Here is a 22,802-nt window from a genome sequence, read left to right as displayed (position 1 = left end):
TTCACATAATTACAAAATGACTACTATTAGGCACTCATTTTAACACAAATAGCCTTTTTTCTCTTTAAATAATTGGCTCTGTTGTGTCACTGACCATGGTTAGGAAGAGGCCAAACTCAGGGTTCATGTCCACATTGTCTCCATCAGTGAAGATAAAGTTTTTGCGACGTTCCTTCTTGCAGGTGAGAATTATTGCGATCTGCTGGGCCGCCACCGACAACACCGGGAGGTTAATGCGGTTGAACTCGTCGAAACAGCCCCACGAACCAGACTGAGCCAGCCCTGGAGATGAGACACATGCAACTTGATGAATGAGGTTAACGTACAACTCCAACTTATTCAATACCCAATTGGCTCATACTTATTATGATTCATAAAAATAAAAGTGGTGCTGTTGTATTTATAATAACAAATGCATCAATGCATTTGCTGCTCTGTGATTCATACCTTTCATTATTCTCCCCAGGCCTCTGAAGTCCATCTGGTCAGAACAGTTGAAGACCACAACATACTTTCCAAGACAACGGCCCATGTCTTTTGTGGTCTCCGTCTTCCCTGATTATAACAATTCAAACAAGCATATTTGTCACATCATTACATGAGGTGCAAAAATACAAATACATTATCAAACCAAAACACCAAAATGTGTTTTGTGATGCCTTATGTGCCCCAGGCTGTATACAGTATGTCTATAAGTGGGATCCCTTAAACTTCTCTGATTTGTTCCATTATCTGATTAGAGCCTGAACAGGGCTCCTGTTATATTAATCACCATTGTAATCTAACAACTGGCAAGACACAGTTATGGTGATGCAGTCAATATGATATTGCGTCACTATTGTGGGTTTTTGATGGCATTTTACAAACAGTAAAAAAAGAAAGTCCAAGTGTTCAGTTTGATCCCAAACAACCAGTATACTACTAGTGTAACGTCTTTAGTCCTGCCTTTAGTTTGCAGATTGTATAAAATCAGTATATCATTAAAATGTGGTCAGTGAGTTGATACTTCAAGGCCTCAGTCTTACCTGTTCCTGCAGGACCAGCGGGAGCTCCACCCATGCTCATACCAAGTGCCTGGGCTAGAGTGATGTAGCACCTGACCATACATAGAGAGGAAGACAAATACATTTCATATGTATACCACTATAATACTTTTTTTATACTGTACTTTCCTTCTTTGCCACCTCACAAAGCAGTTTTAATTTCCCCTTGCATTCAATCTACCACAAAATAAAACTAACATGGTTAGATTCTCCACAGGGAGGTTGGAGGTCAGGCACATCTGCAGAATGCTACCCTGGAGGCTGGTGGGGATTCAGTATTGTGCTCAAGGGCACTTCAGCAGAGACAATGACAGACACTGTGATGTGACCTAGGCCCTCTGGCTTAACACTGATTGCCCCTTTGACTGCATGGTTGGCCTCTAGTGAAAAATAATGATGAAACTGCACTTGAAAGAAATGTTGTGTCCTCTGGAAAAAAATGTAGAACAAATCAAACAACTGCGTTAAGAAGAATTTTCTAAATGAGGTGACCTTTGGTGCTTTGAAAGACGCCCTTATATACAATGTTTGTATTTATGATGGGTTGTCCACATACTTTATATTTGTTATGTCAGTTTAATGTTGCCTTCATGAGGATGTGTGTGTGTGTGTGTGTGTGTGTGTGTGTGTGTGTGTGTGTGTGTGTGTGTGTGTGTGTGTGCACTTTCATGGATGGCCCTGTACCTGTCAGTCAACGGCGTTATGACAAGCCTTTCGGTGCAGCCCAAGAATTCATTCTGGTAGACAAAGCCCACGTCTGTGATGTTGATAATCATCTTGTCCGAATCCTCATTGAAGTAGAAACGACACTGCTTCAGCCACTCAAAGTCATTGGGGCTTTTGACATGGAGCCGGCACTAAAAAGAGGAAGGGTCAGGAGGAGGGATAAATAAGAGAAAAGAAGAGCGATGGAGAGAGGAATTATTTTTTTTAAATGAGTCAAAGCTTTCCCGGATCATTGACCAAGCAAGTAAAATAAATGGCCAAACTCAAATTCCATTATCAGTACTTTACACCCAAGCAGTTGAAAGGAAAGCCGAGCACATTGTCCACGTTTGTTTTGCACCGTATGTTGTGTGTATGAGCCAGGTCTAAGACGATTTTCTGTCACAGCAGACAATAAAGCTTTCATCTGAAACTGAAGGGGGAGCAAGATAAAAGGATGGAGAGAAGACAGTAGGTGAAGAATTGGAAATGGAGGGGGCACCGTTCAGGAGGTCATGTGAGAGGAGAGATAAAAGCAGGAAGGAAACGGTGGAAGGGCAAGTTGTATGCGGGTGCAGGTTACTGGAAGGTTATGTTAAATAGTTGAGGAGAGAGAGAGAGGCAGGTAAGGGGAGGATGAAAGAAAAGAGGTTAGAGGTCATGAGATGAAAATGAGGTGGAAGAAAGTTGAAGGAGAGATGAGAGGATGGCAGAAAATAGGAAAGTCGAGCAGACAGGAAGACTGAGTGTATGAAGTGCAGTTAAAAGGAGCGGCAGAATAAGGAGGGTATAGAGATGAAAAGGAGGGATAAAAAGTGAAAGGAGGGAAAAATGATCGGAGAGAAGAGGACAGTTAGGAAATATTGCAGGAGAGGGAAGTGAGGTGAAGACGACAGCAAAAAGATGTTAGAAAAGATGGTTTGGGAAAGATGATTGTGAGAGGTAAAGAAGACAGTAGAATACATATAGACAGATATGTGGAGATTATATAATGATTAAAAGTTGTTCAAATAATGTTTTTTCACACTTGTTTTGTTCACCTTGGAGACCAGCCAGGATATTTCTATTGTTCATGAAGTGAAGACCTCAAAGACAGTACGTTGTTAGGATCTAAATGTTACTTGGCTGTCATCGAAAATGCTTTGAAGACTTTTTTGTCAGATAGAACCGACGCTATGCAACAAACACTGTTTGTATTCTGAAACCCCAACGGTTGGGTATCGGAATATCAAAAGGCAGTTTAAAAAAAAAGGATAGGCACTGTTAAGAGCTTCTTTTTTTTGTCCAACAAACTTCAGTATACTGAGCCAACATACAACATGGGACATTGTACTAAACGATCAACAATATACTCACCAGGTCATCGAAAATGTCCCTCTGGTGGACATGGATGGTGATGAGGGTCTCATACTTGGTCCTCTCAACAGACTCCAGGTCTCTTGTGGTCATGTCAATGAGTGTGTTGAGCAGATCCAGGAATAACTGGTTGGTTTTTGCCATAATGCGACGATCATATCGGGCATTGGTCAGGGCCTCCTCAGAGTCCCTTGTCCACATCATCTGAATACCTAACAAGCCCACCTGGAGCAAAAACATTTGTTAAATCACCTCACTTTGTGACGGTCAAATCTGCGGTAAACATCACATCTTAAATATTGCTTTCGCGAACAAGCGGTCTTAGAAAAGTTTTCCAAATCAAAGCAAATACTAGATTGATGTTTAACACACAGAACTTCTACAGACAATTCATTTGCTAAATTCATAATGTTAGTCTAGTTTTTTATAATTTCATTTCTCAAACCTATTTTTCTCTTCAGTCCACACAGTACTTCACAGAGAGAAACGGCACGGGGGTTTTGAAATATTAGTGGATTGGTTCGTTGCCGTCTATAATCTACCTGAGCTGGGAAGGAGTTGAGGAAGTCGATGAGCTGGAAGCCAGAGTCCTGAATGGTCAGGGCAGCCTGTCGGATCACCAGGTGCAAAGATCTCTGGGATTCCTTCAGCAGAGCGTTGAGCCACACCTCTACATTCCCCTCTGCCGTGACAGGACGCTCTAGCTCCACAGTCTCCCCTTCCCGGGATGATACAGCCAGAATACGGTCGTACACCTGAAAAAGATCATTTGTTTTATAGATTCGGTTGTATACTAAATCATATTTACACAAGACCTCTGGACTAAGAACTCTGAACCAAGCACTCTTAATCTATTCAATACTCAGCCTGCACATCAAAATGCCTTACAATGTACAATCAAGTTGACTGCATATTGCACATACTGTAAATATGTGTCATCACATCACACATTTACACAATAAAATTAAATAAATTAATAGAAAAAAAGAAAAAAAACATTTCAATTTAACTACTTTTTACTTTCTATTTCATACATACTGTTTCATATTGTACAAAAAACTAATTTGCACTACTTAGTATTTAGAATGTATCCAATGTAAATATTGTTTAGGTTACGTTTGTCCTATTCTATACTACTCTTTTATTCTTATTTTTTTTATCGTTCCTATTGCACCGTGGGCCAGTGATAAACGCCATTTCGATTCTGATGTATGTCTTGCATATATCAGAACTGACAATAAAAAACTATGACTTTGATATTGCCTTGTACTGCATTTTATTTTGTTGTTTTTCCCACAGACCTTCAGTTCTGCAAAAATAAACTCTTGTCAGAAGGTTTTGTAAGGTGTGAGTGTTGTAACACCGACCACGTCAGAAGGCCAAGCGCGTAATGTAAACACAACAACAAAAACTGTCTCAGAGGCTCCATGGCAAATTCACCTTGTCATGGAATCGGACACATTTGATGTTGTCGAAGACATTGAGGAGGTGGGCCTGGATGGTGTGGGAGTCTGAGGCCTGTCCCAGAATCTCCAGCAGGGCAGGGTCAGACACAAAGAAGAAACGAGGAAACAGAAGACGCTTCTTCTCCAGATAGCTGTTTGACGGCATGTTAAAAAAATGAGAAGTTACCAGCAACTGACAGCAATAAACACTAAAATACATTGTTGCTTATTGTATCAGTTTATCGCAACGGTTTTAAAAAGTCATCTTCCTTTTCGAAACAATGTTTAAACTACAGACACTTTGACCCTCATATTGCTTTGAGTTGTAAAATGATTTTGGTCCTCGGTATTCACCCCGTTAGTGACTTCTGGCAGATCTCCAGCTGTTCGAGGAGGTGAGGAAGCAGCTGTCCCATAGTCTCATCTCCCACACATGACTGCACTACATTGGGCATCTCGTGGGCTCGCATCATGATCTTCACCCATGATTTGTCGATGTTAGAGAAACGCTTGGCTTCCTAAAAAAGGTTAAGTCCATTAGTAATCTGATTATTATTGATTTATCAGTGTTGTTAGGAGACGAATGTCTTCAATTATACGCACCCATCAAAGATGATACTTGCAATAATTCTCAAGGTCAGGTAGGCGTGTTTTTACAAAAGCTCTCTATAGAAAATAATTCAAATCACAAATGAGGGATTTATGATCCGGTAGTATTTTTAATGAAATGTAAATGTCAGGCAATAATGAAAGGGGGGATTGCAATATGGAACCGAGTTGTGTGCATTAGCCTGAACACCATGGCATTTCAATCATCCCCTTAGATTAGAAAATCAAATATCACTAATGCATTGTGCTGAATCTACCTTTGGCAGCTGTTTAGCGATGTCGCCGCCCACAAACACAGCCTCCAGGTAGATCCAGAGGTTCTGAACAGTCATCCAATTTTCTATGATGTCAGTAGTGTTGGAAAGATTCTGAACCCACTTCTGAATCTGAGCTTTAAATGGTGTGTTGTACCTGGGGAAAGAATGTCAGACTTATTATACCAGACTCCGTGACATCTTGTGCGGTTGGAGGGTCAATAAGACTATATACTATATAAATATCCCAAGTATCCCCCATAAATGTCCCCCACAAAGAGTAGTTTGTCCTCATACTGAAGATTTTGACAATCAACATGGACATACCGATTGCTCATTAGAGAGCCCAACATCATCAGGCTGTCCTCCATGCTGGCGATGATTTCTGATGTGCTGTCTCCTCTCAGTAGCAGTTCTCCACGGGTCTTAAAGTTAGCAAAAGTGAAAGTCTTGTTGTCCCACTCAGCGATCACCTGCTTAAGCTTCTGCTCGATATCCCGCTCTTTCACAGCACTGATACAGATATCCTGTGTATGAAGGCCCCACATTTAGCCAAAACATCAGTTATTTCAATAGTGGTGGCAACATAAATATCTTAACACAGTATTAAGGTGTCAATAGCTGATTTAAATGCCTGCATGAAAATGATGCTAGTTCAAACACATGAATTAGGTTAAGGTTAATGCTCACTGCATCATAAGAAAAGTATTAAGGAATATTGAAATTATGTCACATTGTATGTTTACTTAATGCATGACCTAACACATGAAAGGAACATTTACGAATATTCGTAAATGAATGTATTTTTTAGCTAAATAAACGACACTGAACAAATATATTATTTTATTTTTCAAGCACTTTAAGCTGTAAATGAGAATGTAATGAGAAGAATAATGAAGGTACTCTGGCTTTATCTCTTAACCTACATAGCTTGAAACACTCTTCATTCTTACCTCAATCTCCTCTTTATACTTAAGCAGAGGAGCCTCCATAATATTGCGTAGTTTGAATGTGTCAGATTCGACCTCAAAGGTATGTCCAGTCACCTAGGAACAAAACCAGATGGATTGGTTGGTCATTGTAGAAATTGCAGTGTGTATTCATACTAAATGTCAAAACAATAGCTATTATCATTGTAGCTGGTATTATTATACGAGTATACCAGCGGAAATAACCGGCATTTCACTGACCTCTGTAATTCTCTTCCAGTGGCGAGTCATCATTGCCTTGTTAGTCATGAGTTCCAGCAGAGGGCAGCACTCACTGAATTCATCAATTGTTTTCTTCAGGTCCAGGAAAGCCTGCCACTCCTTCAGCGCACGAGGGAGCTTACGACACCTGGTAGTTAAGGGGACAATGTTGAAAGAACTTAAAGCCAATACCCATCTTCCAAACTAGAAATTCCTGCTGTGCAAATGTCCAAAAGGTGTACATGTGTGTCCTTTAGGGTGTATTCACACTGGGAAAGTCCGCTAGTTCACTTGCTTTGGTCCAGGCCAAATAGAATTTAGATTTTTTTTTGTTTGGTGTGGTCCACTTTCATATTACCCTTTTTGCAAGTGAACTAGCATTACGAAGCAAAACCACACGTGATCTGAGGTCATTCATTAATTTGACAGACATTCTGGGGTGGAGAGAAGCAGGAAGAATGAAGTAAAACTTCGAAATATATCATTGATATAATATGGGGTTAAACATAATAAAAAGGCCTACATCTAGACTATAAAAGAAGAAAAACATCAAATCATTGTTGTTTCATATGGTTATACTATGTAGCCCTATGTCAATGCCACTTTATGTGGCTTGTAGCCTACGATGTGAAACATCATTTTTACTGTATGTTTGCTGCTGGACACGCGGCTCGCGAGAAGAAGGCTCAAGCTGACACACAGCTGATTTAGCTGTGTATCAGCTCGGTGTCAATTCGGCGCAGTTCAGCTCCAAACTGACACGGGGACAGTATTGAGTCAATTCTATTGACGGTCCCGTTACCATGGGAAGAAAAATAAAAACACACACTTCATGCAAAGCGCAGCGTGAACCTGTTGGCACGGTGCGGGAGACGCTACCCTCTCCATCTGATGGCTGAACACATCAGCATGTGTACGCGTCTCTATCAAATGTAATATTTTCGCTTGGGGCTCCCAGTAAAACCACAACTAATCTTCCTAACAATGGCGACAACAACACTTTCCCATAATGTGGAGCTGACAGCGATTTATTAAAAAAGAAAAGAAAGAAATGGGGCAGTGCTTCCTGCAATTGGGTCGGATTCACACCATAAACGAACTGCAGCAGAGTGGGTTTGGAAGCGCATCGAGACCACCTCTTCAGCTGGGTCTCGGAGCGCTTGTTTGGTCCACCCCCGAGTGCGATTGCTGTATTCACACCTGCCTGAATGATGCGCACCGAAGGCACCTGAGTTAGTTTCAACCGATCTAAACACGGCAGGTGTGAATACACCCTTAGAGAGACACATGCACCAGCACTTTTGCACATTGCAGCCCACCCAAAGTAACATTCTACAACTGATGAGACAGCATTTCTGCTATAGGAAGAAGTCTTCTTCCACATTGTTTGCGTCAGCACATATGCCCTTTGTACCAGCAAACTGCTTGCATCCCTTCAAGTTTCACACGTTCAGGGCAATACAAAAATGGAGACATTAAAAACTACATTTTCCTCTAGATGGAACCTTTAACTTGAATAACCCAGCCCCTTCAATTTCCCTTTGACACGTGCACAAGGAATAAACCCTTTTAGAAGACAGAGGGCAAATATAAACGTAACTGGAAATGGTTAAATTGAAATTGTTCGTAGCCCTCAAAAAATTTCTTTTAGGTTAGTTCCAGGTTAAGGACTGTGTGTCAGGCCAGGAAAGCGGTGATGCTGAGGGAAAGACAGATATATGAAAATCATGGAATTTTGCTTTGCTGTGATGTTATGGTCTTAATATGTAAGCCTTTGAATTTGATGGTAACTCACTTCCTGCAGCACCATGACGGCCTGATTATTACGTGCATATGCCACTTTTATTTTGATTACTCAGAAAAAACCCTCATCGGCTGATTTCTCAGTAGTCCCTTAGATGAGTGCATTATATTTCCTGGAAGTGCCTTGTCGCTTTCACTTCCAGGTTAGCTAATGTTGGATACACAGAAATAAACAAAACAAGAAACCAATCACAGAAAAAAAACCGCTCCAAAGTGCTATTAGGTCTAAAAAGATGTCACATTAATGTCACACTAAATGAACAGTCTAACCTCGCCTGAAAGTCCAAGAGCTCGTTATTGATCCTCTCAATGTGAATGTCAGCCCAGAGTATATCATAGTAACCGTTGACTGTTTCGATGACATTGTTGTAAAGGCCATACAACTTCTGAAGCAGAGTCAGCTGCTTCCTAATCTCCAACAGCTGGGGATGCTGGGTAACGGGAAGTCCAAACAGCTCCTCGCCGCCTGTGTAGGTGGTGTACTTCCTAAACAGGTTGTCGAATCGATTCTAAAGAGGAGAAGAATGGCAAAAATGTATCCCAAATTGGGGCATCATTAAAACATTAAAATCATAAAAATTTATTTTATTAAGAGCCTATTTTTTAAACTATTCAGAACATTGGTAGTTAAATATAAGTGATTATCAAATGACAGAAGTTACACAGTCAACAAACAACAAAACAAGCACCGTTCTTTCAATTAACAATGAATAAAGAAGATGATGAAAATAAATAAAAAAGGGTAAAAAGGTTTCATCAATAGTAAAAATAAAAATGTCACTGCCTCTGCAGGGAACCGGGTCAATTTCCAGACCCAAATAACCAGCACACTGTCTGACTGCCAGGCTCAATACTTAGCTTGATTATTATGCCCAGCTCAGATCGTCAGTAACAAACCTGGAACATGATGAGTCTATCACTGGCATCCTGAGGGGCTAGTCCCACCACCATGGGGCCATCCTGAAGCAGAGAGAAAAAAAGTGAGTCAGTGGTTTCATCCCAATTGCCCTAAATGCATCCACGTTTCCATCCCCTGCATCTTAGTCCCTCCCACTGATAGATGCAAAGAAAAGATGTGAGGAGAGAGGAATAATTAACCAAAGCCACAGTACGTATGCACTGTAATTACAACTGATAGCTCGATGAGAAGTTGGCACATTAGTGTAAGTGTTTGCCAGGGCTGACAACACCTTTTCATAATCCTGGTAAAAGTGTTGACAGTCTTCCAGGAAGGTCTCCACATTGCTGACGAGCTCTCCTCTGAAGTTGGGCTGCAGGGCCACCAGCTCGTTCTGCACCTCTGTGCTCCGGGACAGAAGCTTCTCCCAGGTGTAACGCAGCGTATCCACCTTATCCGCCTCCTCTTTTGCCACCGACAGGTCATATTTATGAAGCATGGCATAGGACTCCTGTGAGGAAGGAAATAGATTACAGCTTTCACCTGTCATCTTAAAGAATTGTGTCAAGAAATGAACAATAATAGATATAACTTAAGTGCTTGTTTCATATCAGGATACAGTAACCTTCAGATACATCTACATAATATATATATATATATAAATATACACTACTGAAACACTCTCAACGGTCTGCTGAAATGATCTAATTTAAATGATCTTATTTACACTACTGAAGACATTTAGTTTCCAGTTGTGTGCAGTGGGGAAAAGGGGGTCAGGAACTACACTGCTGTATGGAAGAGCTAATGCTGTGCTTTACCTCTATGGGGCCAACTTGAAAATCAATAGATATCAGTTGCTCTCGGATCTCCTTTAGTGATGCCATAGCGATGCGAATGTCATCCAGGTCTTTGATCTGCCGATTAAGCTTTTTTCCTGCTTCGTCGACAAAAGCAAAGATCTGCTCCATCTCTGAGCGATATTTCCTGTTACAGTACAGTCCATAGTCCATCATCCAGTTCTTGGTTTCAGCAGTGAGGGATAACTTCAGGTCAGCTGATACAAAAGAAACATGTGAACGTGCAGCGATCAGTGATAGATGGCCTAGAAGTTCATTAATCAAATTGTGTTTAGAGTAGGGCTGGTCGATACATTTATTTTATATCATAATTCAAATCAATTTGTTTGGTCGATGTTAAACAATGAAAATCCAGAAAATCCATTTTCCCTTTAACTAGGGTAAATACGGTAGCCGAGGGCTCGCTCCCACTGCGTTCAAGTGAGCCAATAACTTACCGAAATAGCACTATAAAATGTGCAATAAATATCTAGATGCGGCTGCCTAGCTTGACCACAGCTTTGACCGCAACTCTGTAAAAATTGGGATTTTATTTTTAGGCCATATCGCCCAGCCCTAGTTTAGACTTATCTGTTATAAATAAATGTTTTCAAAGTGTTTATCAAAGCAATATGTTGATAATGCTGTAAGAACCAAAGACAGCTAGTAACAGTTAGGAAATGCAACTTAATCTGACCTGTAAACAGAGCCAAAGCTCCAACAGTGATGTACTCTGGTTCAGAGTTTATTTCCAGCTCCAGATCTCGATAGAAAATAATCTGGCTCTCAAACTCTGAAAGCAAAGGACTGCCCTGGATAAATCTGTTAAAAGAAATTAAGAAAAATGTTGGTTCACATTGGTTAGAGACAGATATTGCATAATTATTGGTCGGTGTATCATACTTTTGCATGGTGTCTTCTCGGTCCTTTCTCCAGATGTGATGGTAGCGGCTGAAACGGTCTAGAGCAGTTATCACTTCCTGCAAAGTAATATAAAAAAAGGAGCTTCGTAAGGAATGGGAGGAATACAATGGATAAAATCACAGTCGTCCTTTATCCATTTACAGTGGCCACACTTGTTTATGTTGAAGCAGACAGGTAGCAGAATCACAGGTTCCAGTAAAGTTTTTCCCCAATCCTATACACATTATATTCAACTATACAGGGTGTACCTTTTTGGTAGAGCTGATAGAGGTGCTGAGAACAGACACTAGCTTGACTATCTCCTTGTTTTCAGACACGCTCTTGTAGTAGTTTCTAGCTTGGAATGGAATGGCCTGGATCACAGATGCTGAGATGTCTGAGGTGCTGCCGTCTGGATAGTATAGAGTTAGAGAGATATGCTGTGATAGGAGGTACAGAACGTGGCTGGAGAGTATGGATCCAAACAGCTTGCTGCTTGCTTGGAATCCTTCATTTATAATTATTATAATAGAAGATTGTTCAAAGCGTCGGAATCTTGTAACAAGTTTTTATGATGATGTTGTATCTTGCAACTATAGTTAATAGACATTTTAAATATCACTTATGTTACCTTAAACTATTACCACTTGAACTTTAGTGTCGTCGATGAATGGATCACTAGGGAAAATCTATAAAACCTATTTCCTAAAGGTATCTGAAGGTCAATGTTCATATCCGGCTTTTCAACTTAAAGTGTTTGTTCATTTTAGCAAATCAATCACCCTGTGCAATGTGACTTAAAGGGCTGCCCTATCGGAGTTAGATTTTAAAATGTATTTTAGTTCATTGTCTTCCCTCCGAAGCCGCTGACATAGTCAGAGTTATTTCTATCAACTCGTCTCTATCTGCTCCCAGTCCAGTGTGGCTTCGGTCTGCTTAGCTGTGAAATAAGGACATCTAATTTTCAAGTGACTGTGGCTGTAGCAGTGGCTGATGATCAATGGCCTGGTCCACATGGGGGAAACAATATGATTCAACTGTTCTGAAGTCAAATCGCCATCTGCTGAGTTGATGAACTGCTGATTTTAAGACATTTCAGTTGTCATGTCGTCTCATACCAGCCAGACTCCTGTATGTTGTTGCTCCATCCTCTGATTCACTCTCAGAACTTTCCTGTTTCAGAGCCGCCATCCGTCTCTCATTCATTTTCCGCTTTAAGAGAGAAAAGGCACAGTAAGGAACACCCTCAGGGTTTGAAGACGATACAAAGCACCACATTATGACTCGTTTACAACTAACAGCACAGGACAGTTCAGCGCGGAATGGTTCGGCAGGGCACAGTTACTCTAGATTTGGCTTGCGTTTCCACTGCCGACAGTACCCGTACTTGGTAGGGGGGTTTATGCCGGATGACTACGTTACAATTGTGACATTGTAGCAGCGGAAGACCGTGTAGCTGATTAATTCAATAAAGAGGAAAAACGCCACACAATTTATAAAGGGCTGTACACTGACACTGTTCTCTAAACAGAAGACTCTTCCCTCTTGCCGAGGTGACTAGACATGGCTGTTATATCTCTATTACGGAAATTATGATTCTGTCAACCAATCAACTGACTGCAGTGTGTAGCTCCACCCTTTTGGGACCCTTTCATACTGCTTGGTACCACAAAGAAAGGGTGACAAAAAAAAGGTGTGGCACGGTTCGCTTCTACTGGTACACTTCCCAACTTTTGACAGTGGAAACGCAAATGAATGTGTGCCAAGCCGCACCTCACCACTCTGTGGGAACAAGGTTTTTAACTCACCTTGGAAATCCTTTCTTTGCTCCACTGGCTGACTCCTTTGCTGACACTGACCACACACTCTACAGAACGGTTAAGAGCCTGTTGGACCTCCTCCAGAGCTGGAACCATGGCGATGTTAGGGATGGAGAGGGTCACATTCACTCTGAAGATGGCTTGCTGACCGCTGTTTTTGCCACGGCTGGTTGAGTCACTCTCGGCTGCAGGGGGAGGGAAGCAGTCGCTCTAGTACACTATGATGTGATTCATAGACTGACATATTACGAGATCAGTAGACATATTAGGCAACCATCAACCTCGCTAGCCAGAATATAGGGTACCTGACAAAATTGATAGTGAATGTGCTGAAACAGCCCTGCTTGTTAAACACAAATTGCTTTTCAAACTACTTGCTCCAGTGAAAGAGAAAGAGAAACTACATGTCGCTGGAATTAGGTTTGCAATGCACTTTCTTGCTATGCTTTCTTTGGAGAACAAGTGCTCCAGAATAACAGTTCAATCACATGCTGAGGCATAGAAGCTACATATTATTTTTTTTAGCGCCAGTAACTAAAAATCCTGCAAGGAACTTGACATAAGTTTGTAAAAGAATGGTCCACACTCCCCACCTTTTTTTCTCTTAATTTTATATTAGTTATCATGCTGGTTTGACTAACGTATAAGTTCATTTCCTTAAGTGTTCTACTTTGATGTCTAAAATAGAAGCCCTGCCCCAATAAAATAGTAACTATGAGGCATCTGTAGATTTGAAAAATACACTGCTGAAAAAGTTTGGCATTGTCACAGAATAAGCTGCTGGCCTCTTGTGAGAATGGGAAAGTACAAGTATTACCGGTGTACCTTACCAAACTGCTTTGAGATCACAATGTAATACATGTTTATATGTCGTATGTAATTTATATATCAAGATAAGTACTGGGAGCATCAAGGTGTTTACACAAGACCCACCCAAGAAATGTACTAGTGACGAGGCGTGAATACGCTTGCGTAGCATCTCGAGGGTGTTGCGAGTCAATCTGAGTAGAGCATCCACGTTGCGGTGGTTAAAGTAGGAAAGCAGCTCCTGGGCTTCCTCCTCCATCACTTCCATCAGGTCCCTCTTCTTCTTTCTCCTCGCCAAGGGAGAGGAAGGGCCAACGCTGGCAGGAGGGACCAAGGTGTTTCTAGAGAACAGACGGCCCTCTGAGCGGCCTTCGTCTTCACCTAAGATGATATTAGTGATTACTATTACAGTAACAATTAACCCTTCTATCTAGATCTAGTTCCCCCTCACTACTGAGGAGTTCTGTCTCTAAAAGTGAGAGTACAAACTAGAACTTTAAGAAAATATATACAGTCCATTAACCCATTGATGACGGCTGCTGCGCGATGCCACATTGGCTCTCCTGCCTGATGCTGCGTCGCGCAGCATTATTACTTTATCTAATTTTCATGGCATTCCCAGCATAGAATGCACTGCCATTGGTTCAAATACACATGAGGTGGGTTTTGTTGATTTTTTTAAGACCACGTGACCACCCAAAAGTTGTGTGGTTTGCCGAAAATCATGTCAATCAAAAAAATTAAAAATTAAAAAATAAAACAAAATAATAAAAAAAATACGCCAGCTATGTCGGCGACAGAACAGTTAGTGGCGTTTGGTGCGCAGAATCAAGGTCTACTATAGACTACTGACGAAAATCACACAACATATTGCATCTATTTATTAACAATATTTAATAATTTTCTAATTCATCTAATTTTGACGATTTTTAGAAATATTTGTTGGTTTGTAAGCGCTAAGGGAGCATGTTTAAATAAAACCTGTGAACCTTAACTTTTAAATGTATTTTATTTCATGTTTCTATGTGCTACACAGGCTTAGATATTTAGGTTTTGGTAGACTTGACAATTCGTACTATTTTTTCAGAAAACCCTCAGGCATTAAGGACATGCATCCTAGATTGCCATAGTCATCAATGGGTTAAGGTTATAAACAAAGTGGGCCTTATCATGTATGCCCGTTCTATGCTTTCATGCTTCTCTTCTGATGTTTCATTTGACACTGACATTCTCTCTTCGAGCATGTGCCATTATTACACCTTATCATACCCTGTTCTATTTGATCTGAAAAGGAAAACGTAAGCATACCTTCACTGTCAATGTGGTCTACTGCCTTGCTCTCAGCGCAGCTTTCTTCCTCAACCTTTTCCATCTCCTCTCTGTGATTGTGGTCAAACTCCAGCAGCATGTTGATCAGTTCATTAGCAGCCTCCTCCACGAGTGAGCTCTTGGTGTGGAGACTCTGGGCCTGTCTTATGCACAAGTCCTATACACATGTGTACAGTGTATGACATTTGCATTAAATACACCATATAAGGACTACAGCAGCAATTATTTTGCTACCTGTCCGTACTGTGTGTGCTCTGAAAATAATTCTGGTGTTAATACAAAGCCTAGGTTCTGTAAAAGGTTATGTATTTTACATAAAGGGTATACAGTACAACAGGGGCCCACCGTAGCTAAAACTATGCTTTCAGTGCACTGTATATTACCACAGCATTTTCCAGCACACACACAGTGGATATTGAGACGATATTCACTAATTTTGACAAAGTTATTTTAACAAGAAACGTTCTTAAGAATCACTGACTCCACCTTAAATAAAATTAATCAAAATGAATGCCTTTTCAGAAAAAAAAACTATTATTTATTTACCCTGGTGGTCTGAAAAAACTCCTCACAGGTGACCGGATCATCTTCTGGCAAAACACACAGTGTGGATCCGCTCATCTCCTGCAGCACTGCATCTATCCTAAACTCCACCAAGTCATTCACCCTGTCCATCAACAGCTCCAGTTCAACTGAGAGAGTTCAAGTGAGAGTGGCACACCAGCCGACAGAGGTGGAAGGAGAGAAGATAACATGTATTGGAGGAAGGGTAAGGGAGAAAAAAGGCAGAAGAGGGAGCAAATATAAAATGTAAGAATCAAGGAAAGAGGTCAGTAAAAAAAACAGCAAACAGCAAAGTACATTTTGTCAGATGCTGCCAGTGCTGAGTTGCACGATGTCAGAATGTGGGAAATTGATCTTGTTGGATTTTCTGCTTACCCAAAGCCTTGTCAATGCGGATGAGGTACTTGTCTATGTTCAGAGATGTCCAGTTGAGGGAGGTTAAACCCGGCTGTAAAGCCTCATCCACCTGTCAATTCAGTGATGTAAGATTAGGCTCTTTGAACAGTGGCTGCAGTTCTCAGCAAGGCTCACTGTGTCATAGATTCATATGCACATTTTGACACGTTAGTTAAAAAAAGTTATTTGTTTAGCTTACTCTTTCCCCTCTCGTACTCACACTGCCAGTAAATTGTTTTTAATAAAATCTCTTCTGTAGGCTTGACCATCCAATATATTTTCCCTGTATCCAAGGAGCAGATCAAGTTTTAGAAAATCATGATTTTGAGCACAACTATGTTCCCTTTCAGTCGATTCACTTGGTACAACACATCACGCCCTCGCGTGGCTGACTGAAGACACCTCCTTACAAGGCAAATGACCTGTGGTGACGTATGTGAGGCCCCGCCCGCACTTAAAACACCGGCCACCACAGTCATCATTTCTCAGTTCTTATGCTCTTCACCTCGCTAAGAACACCTCTCTGCTCTACCGAGTCAGGCTGGCTAGCTGACCGGGCTGGCTAGCTGACCGCTGCATCCACCAACAAACTTCACTCAAAGGCCGTTCGGATGGCAAAATGAACCAGCAGCATGAGTGGCGTTCTGGGTCCTGGACCACAACTTCTGTACTCCATCACAGAATATCAGGAGTTGATCCAGCGTAAGGCAAAAGCCGCGTGACACCCTTTGTTTTTAACCGGGTATTCCCAGGGTGCCACTACCAGGGGTGCGGGCCACTATCTGTACACCATCAACCCCCAGTCCGACAGACATTACTCGTTTTTGTCCACACAAGATTATCCAGACTCTAGTAGTCTACCACACCAATGTCAACCACATTTAGGCAAATAACATGCAGGTAATGAGGTATGGTTTAGATGTAACACGCCTTACCTTTGCCACATGTGGCATGGCCAGCTGTTCAAACGCATTCTGAATCTTAGACCGCACTCTGGTGTTCTCACTCAGCATTAACTGGAAGGGGAATGACAATCACAGTTTGTGTAACTATTTACTCATGACAGTGTTGAACTGATTAACTCATTGGAGAATACTGTTCAATTAAAATGACCATAGTATGACAATCCTTTCTACAATAGGTCTGCCCTTTTTACTGCTCCCTGCAATGTTTCTCAATCTCAACCAAACTTTTTGTATACAGACACAGTGCTGCTTGAAAGTTTGTGAACCCCTTGAGCCTTTTGCAATTGTATTTAGTTCAACCATTATTAATAAAACATTTTCAATACGAGTATTTTTTATATGAATTAACAGATGTTTGTTTATCAATTCCACATTTTTATTATCCAGAAATCAATTGTTAAAACAAATAAAACAACTTATTTGCCAACTAGCAGCACTGTATGTAGGGTTTTCTAATCCACATAAAACACAAGTGCAAAATCAGCAACGTGATCCCCTTATATTCCTTCTTTAGGTTATAGGTGATGTCTATGTGCAGCTATGCAGAATATCTACCAGTAATTTGTTGTAGTTCTTTTTGAGGGTGGCCTGTCTCTGCTGTAGCAGTGCAGCAAACGGTGGGATCTCCAAATTCATTCTTGTCATGCAGTTCGCCTCCCTGATCTGGGTCAGAATCTCAGGGTCAAAGTTCACAAACAGTTCCCCTGTCTCTGGAGACCTGACCAGCAGAGAGGCCTGCAGGCCCACCCGGGCAACCTCCATCTGGGCAGGAGGTATCAGGGTAGTTAAGAAAGGGTTGTTAGGACAGGTGAATGGAAGAGGGCAAAATAAGCAGGGACAATTAGGGAGAAAACAAACAGTGGAAACAAAACCCACACATGTTGTGTATGATGAGAGCATAGTTATATAAAATGTCCATATCAAGTTTCTCCCTTTACCTTATTCATCCAACTGTGATGGTAGAGCATCTCAAACTCCAACAGGACCCTTGCTACCCTATTGTAGTTCCTGATAATCCTCTTGGCCTCTGGTGTGGAAAGAACCCCTGTTTGCTACACAGGGACAACATGTTACAGTATAACTTAATTAGGAACAATGTTGATATTTATACTGTAAATCAACAAGAAAAACACTTGGCCCCAGCAAAACTAAATTGTAGGCAGACAATTAATCGTACCTGTTGAAAGAGATCCATTGGACCCTGGATCCTGCTGGACAGCTGCCGAGCCCACATAATACGGCCCGCCACTGGGGGCATGTCCCGGCCAATGGGTGGCTCAAGTTTCTGCTTCATGTAGATACGGGATACCATTTCAATGTCCCGGCCATAGTTCTGCAGAATGCGCTGATACTTCTCATCAATGCCCAGGTCTGGGATGCCAAGTCTGTTTTTGAGTGAGTCCAAAAACAAAAGTAGTTGCATTTAATAAGAATTCAGAGATAAGACAACCAATATTAGAAGCGTGAAACTGTAGTAGGGTATTCCAGTGAATTCAGCCATTAGATTAGGGTTTTAACAGGAGATTTTAAATACTGTAATTTAGATGAATATGTTCTGGCGTCCTTAAGAATGGGTTACCTTTCAAATTTCTTCAGCACATTCAAGGCTCTCTCTGTGTTTTGAATTTTTTCAAAGGTGCTGTCCATGAAACTCTTCAGCTGGTTCTGGAAGCACGAGGGGGCAATAACAGAAAATACTTACAATGGAAGCAGTGGATTGGAACCGTTATAAATGATCCCCCTCCAGTATAGCAGGATAACACACAGATGTTAGATTGATTAAACCTTCTTTCCGTATTTGTGTCGTTAATATTTCACTTACATGAAGCTCAGAGGTGCTTTTGCAGAAGTCCTCGTAGTCAACATCAAAGTCAGTTCTTCTCTGGTCTAGAAAACTGTAATGTTTTTTCTTCATGGTCAGCACAATCGCCTTCCACACACAAACAAGAATGAATACAAATACGCCTGTACATGCATGTATATACATTTTTTTTTATCAGTCAGGAATCAATCGTTTTTTGAAACCCCTTATTGTTCTGCTGCAGGGAAATACTGTGGTTCTTAGACAAATTAATATTTAATGTTAGGAACATATTATTTTAGTCTGTGAATTAATCTTGGCTTTAAAATAGCGAAAGGCACACAAAGTGCATAATAATAGTGGACATGTAATACCAAAAGAGCTTACCATTTATAATGTAGATAAATACTGTAGCGTTAACTGTCAATTTATACAAAAGTAGAGGCCTGCAATCTGTTACAATCCAGCTCTGTCTGGTTACTTGGGCCATAATAGGACTTATGGAATTACAGCAGGTAAACTCAACAGCATAAAGAAACATTGCTTGTAAATAGCTAGAGAAGCAAAAACTGAGCGAAACACATGAAAGGAGCAGCTTATTTGAACAACATGTGTTGGAGCTGGTTTTCTGTCCATGTTGCATGCAGTTAGTGTTCTTGTGTTGTTGTTAAGCGATGTGTGCAGTGGTAAAATTGCATGTCTATGAATTTAACCACTGCATGCCGTCAACTATGGAAATGGGCCATGCATTACTGGAAGATGAAAACTGCAGAGAGACATTACCTCCCATTTCCCCTGCATTTCTGCAGTCTGTACATCCAAGGAAGCAGAAACAAACATATAGCTCATATCAATATAGCCTCAAGGGAAAACATTCAAAGGCCAATTACAAAACATTGTGCAGTTAAAGAAATACATTTTTTTCTATGACCTAAAGCGGTACAATCTTTTTGTTCAATTTATTTGAAAACTATCTCCTACAACAAGAAAAATAGGAAAATAGTAATCAAGAACAGTCACACTTATGTACGTGTGTGTGTGTGTGTGTGTGTGTGTGTGTGTGTGTGTGTGTGTGTGTGTGTGTGTGTGTGTGTGTGTGTGTGTGTGCGTGCAGGCATCTCAGTCAATGGAACAACTCTCCATGTTATCAAAAGGTCTTTACAACAACCTACTCTTTAAATGTACCCACTTGTAACCTGGTGGCCATGGTCTCCAGTCCTTCTATCTTTGAATCCTGCAGGGCAGAGTAGGTGGAGATTGTGCAGAACATTTCCAGGATCTTGTTAAGTCGTCGCTGGAATGTGTCAAACTTCCCGAAAATGTACATCTCACTGAAATCAAACTGCCTCTCTGAGGGAGTCTTTTCAAGTCTCTCCTTGGTTTTATGGAAATAACGCTGGTACTCCTGGGGAACGTGAAAAAAACAACAACAAAAAACAGGTCACTTTGAAAATGACCTTGCTTTAAGCAGTCCTTATAGTATGTGTCATTATCCTCAGGTAGTCTTCCAATCAATATGCGTGTCATTTTCAGTAAAACATGTAATGAATACATGTTTTGCGTAGAAGACAAACCTTTTTTTTCAAACATTACATACAAATGTTGAAATGGACATAGATTTGTTTTAATACGGCTAGACTATGCTGGGAAGCAACAACATTTGATAAGAACACAAAAACTGAATTAGGAGAGATAAATCATTTATATGAATTATAGATGACATATTACACCAATAAGAAGTATATAATACCTGGTTTAGGTGGATGGCCGCTTTGATTTTGTCAGCTACAACTTGCTGAGGCTGGTCCCATATTGAATTAGATCCAGTATTAGTGATGTAGGCCTTGCATGCTGTGATCATCTGGTTTGTCACCTGAAGTTATTGATGGTTATGGTGAAATGAAGATATGCATCTAAATTATTTGTTGACAATTAATTTCAGATTATAGATTTAGATCAAATGAAAAGCTGTATAGTGCACATCAAGAGCAAGGATGTCAAAAGGTCAACGGTGCCATTAATGCTGACCTTAATATTCTGTTCACATCAATTCTTTCATAAATCAAGTAAGTAGTGTGTTCACTGGGTAGTTGACATTTTAAAAATCATTGTGCATTAGTATTTATTTATTTATTTTCACGGTTAATTAAAAAATGAGTTGCATTGGTTCAATTATTCATACATAACAACATAAAAATGACAGTTCTCTGGTTAAAATGGAGACCATGTCCACACTGTAGGCAGAAGCTTTGCTAAATCCTATTGTTGATTACAGTATAATTCTCTTTTTTAATGTTGCATTCTCTGGTAAATCCCCAACACGTACCTTAACAAAAAGTGATGTTATCTTTTCTGATGTGTTGTAGTAGCGAGAAATACTGTGAATCATCCTGATGGCATTGATCAGACCTGGGATTGCATCCACCATCGATACCTGGGGGGGAGACATGCGCACATTTGGTACATTTCACAGTATTTGTGGAACAAATTTGAGTGCCACTTTGACAACTCAAGGACAGTTAGACATGAATAAAGAGACCACTCGTTAAAGGGATTAAAGTACATTTCTTACAGGGTCACTGTTGTAGAGTGGGTCACAAAACTTCTCCAGGCTGTACAGGTACTTGACATTGTCTTTGGCCTCGTTGGCTGCGTCAGTAATCCTAGTGTCCAGTTCCCGCCATGACTAGACAGAACAAAACCTTATTGCATACAATGTAAGACTGCGTCACAATGAACACTACAGTATCTTAGACTATAAATTAAAGACTTTTCATTATCTTGAGGTAAGACAAGAATAAAACACTGAAATGATGGACAAAGGTGATTGGCAGAATCAAAATAGCTTCATATGAAGCAGCAAGGAAAAAAGAAAAAGAACTGTGTACATGTAAGTGACTAGAAGTATTGTCTGACCTTTATGACTTTTGATTTGGCCAACATGAGCACACCCTGTACAGCCTTGACGTCAGGGCTCTTCAGCTGGTCCAGAAGGTAGTTGAAGCGGGACATTCGTTTCTTCCAGTCCAGCTCAGCCCGAGGGCCAAGGTCATCAGCCTCCTTTCTCAGCTGGTCACTCTCAGCTAAAACCTGGGGAACAGAGCTACTTTATCGACTCGCTGTTTGAGCACATTTCTACAGTTCAACCGGTGCTTACCCTGAACATCCCCACCCACTAACACATTTTTAATTCATTTTGATCATTAAAAATGTGAAAGATAAGAAAGATCTCATTCAAAACATGACATTTTTCAATATTGTGTGCTGATAAAGAAAGAACTCATACAGCCATGTTTAAATAAAGTAACAGTAACTGAAGCTTTAGTATTTCTTTCATTGCAGATTTAAAGACATTTCAATCACACTTATAATTAAAAAAATATAATAAATACTTATTTAAAATCTGGTAACAAAGTAATCTTTACAGCATATATAGGTAGACTTTTACAGCAAGTTTGTGGTTAAATAATGGTTATAAATAGTGGATAATATCTAACACATCTCACCTGTTCTATCTGTTTGATCCAGACTTTCATGCAGGCCTCTATCTTTTCTGTGGCCTCTGTGCTGTTGGCTGTTGCCATGTAGTCAGACGGGCCTTTCAGCACCCGCAGATCAAATGTGTCACATTCTTTCAAGGTAACCTGGAGACAAGCCATGACATGGATTATTTTTGCAGCAGTGACTACAACTAATTTGTTTGTGGATGTGCCGTGTGTTCTCACACAGGTTTCTGCTTGATTTATTTAAAGGAAAATGCTGTATTCAAAACAGCCCTCGTTCGTATTATTATTACAACCCCAAACAGTAGACAATAGTAAACATCAGCGAAGGGCTCTGAAAATGATTATTGATATCTGTAACCGAATTCTGATTTTGATGAGGAGCCAGTGTAAAGTCTTCAGTATCAGTGCAAGATGGGAGCTTTCTAGGGAATTTGCAGCAGCATTTTTCGCCATCTGTATGCGGTTTAGGACTATTTTGCTGAGGCAGGTTAACAGGGATTTACAATAGTCAAGTTGGGATGTATAATCATCTCCAACTTGGTTGTGGACACAACGGGACTGAGTTGTGT

General features: G+C 40.6%; 1 protein-coding gene across 1 annotated transcript in view; it reads right to left on the bottom strand.

The window, feature by feature from the left end:
• The window catches only part of dnah5 (dynein, axonemal, heavy chain 5), a gene marked incomplete at both ends in the record, with an annotated part of 92,167 nt that overhangs the window by 59,029 nt on the left and 10,336 nt on the right, over positions 1 to 22,802 (bottom strand). Inside the window, 38 exons of the mRNA XM_080039764.1 lie at positions 95 to 282; positions 448 to 555; positions 1,026 to 1,096; positions 1,728 to 1,900; positions 3,105 to 3,329; positions 3,647 to 3,859; positions 4,545 to 4,701; positions 4,904 to 5,067; positions 5,416 to 5,569; positions 5,740 to 5,939; positions 6,366 to 6,458; positions 6,603 to 6,750; positions 8,676 to 8,914; positions 9,303 to 9,365; positions 9,596 to 9,814; positions 10,125 to 10,360; positions 10,840 to 10,964; positions 11,046 to 11,122; positions 11,315 to 11,457; positions 12,164 to 12,257; positions 12,854 to 13,050; positions 13,799 to 14,053; positions 14,981 to 15,158; positions 15,548 to 15,693; positions 15,941 to 16,031; positions 16,897 to 16,977; positions 17,482 to 17,688; positions 17,865 to 17,978; positions 18,104 to 18,311; positions 18,506 to 18,591; positions 18,749 to 18,856; positions 19,511 to 19,537; positions 19,917 to 20,132; positions 20,478 to 20,600; positions 21,054 to 21,161; positions 21,300 to 21,413; positions 21,644 to 21,817; positions 22,234 to 22,371. Of these exons, the coding sequence (XP_079895890.1) occupies positions 95 to 282; positions 448 to 555; positions 1,026 to 1,096; positions 1,728 to 1,900; positions 3,105 to 3,329; positions 3,647 to 3,859; positions 4,545 to 4,701; positions 4,904 to 5,067; positions 5,416 to 5,569; positions 5,740 to 5,939; positions 6,366 to 6,458; positions 6,603 to 6,750; positions 8,676 to 8,914; positions 9,303 to 9,365; positions 9,596 to 9,814; positions 10,125 to 10,360; positions 10,840 to 10,964; positions 11,046 to 11,122; positions 11,315 to 11,457; positions 12,164 to 12,257; positions 12,854 to 13,050; positions 13,799 to 14,053; positions 14,981 to 15,158; positions 15,548 to 15,693; positions 15,941 to 16,031; positions 16,897 to 16,977; positions 17,482 to 17,688; positions 17,865 to 17,978; positions 18,104 to 18,311; positions 18,506 to 18,591; positions 18,749 to 18,856; positions 19,511 to 19,537; positions 19,917 to 20,132; positions 20,478 to 20,600; positions 21,054 to 21,161; positions 21,300 to 21,413; positions 21,644 to 21,817; positions 22,234 to 22,371 (5,661 nt within the window). The remainder of the gene's footprint in view (positions 1 to 94; positions 283 to 447; positions 556 to 1,025; positions 1,097 to 1,727; positions 1,901 to 3,104; positions 3,330 to 3,646; positions 3,860 to 4,544; positions 4,702 to 4,903; positions 5,068 to 5,415; positions 5,570 to 5,739; positions 5,940 to 6,365; positions 6,459 to 6,602; positions 6,751 to 8,675; positions 8,915 to 9,302; positions 9,366 to 9,595; positions 9,815 to 10,124; positions 10,361 to 10,839; positions 10,965 to 11,045; positions 11,123 to 11,314; positions 11,458 to 12,163; positions 12,258 to 12,853; positions 13,051 to 13,798; positions 14,054 to 14,980; positions 15,159 to 15,547; positions 15,694 to 15,940; positions 16,032 to 16,896; positions 16,978 to 17,481; positions 17,689 to 17,864; positions 17,979 to 18,103; positions 18,312 to 18,505; positions 18,592 to 18,748; positions 18,857 to 19,510; positions 19,538 to 19,916; positions 20,133 to 20,477; positions 20,601 to 21,053; positions 21,162 to 21,299; positions 21,414 to 21,643; positions 21,818 to 22,233; positions 22,372 to 22,802) is intronic.

This window comes from Ammodytes marinus (assembly GCF_949987685.1).
Source record: "Ammodytes marinus genome assembly, chromosome: 13".
NCBI lineage: Eukaryota > Metazoa > Chordata > Actinopteri > Uranoscopiformes > Ammodytidae > Ammodytes > Ammodytes marinus.
Note: the sequence above shows the minus strand (reverse complement) of the source record. Positions and strands in the feature narration are given on the sequence as shown.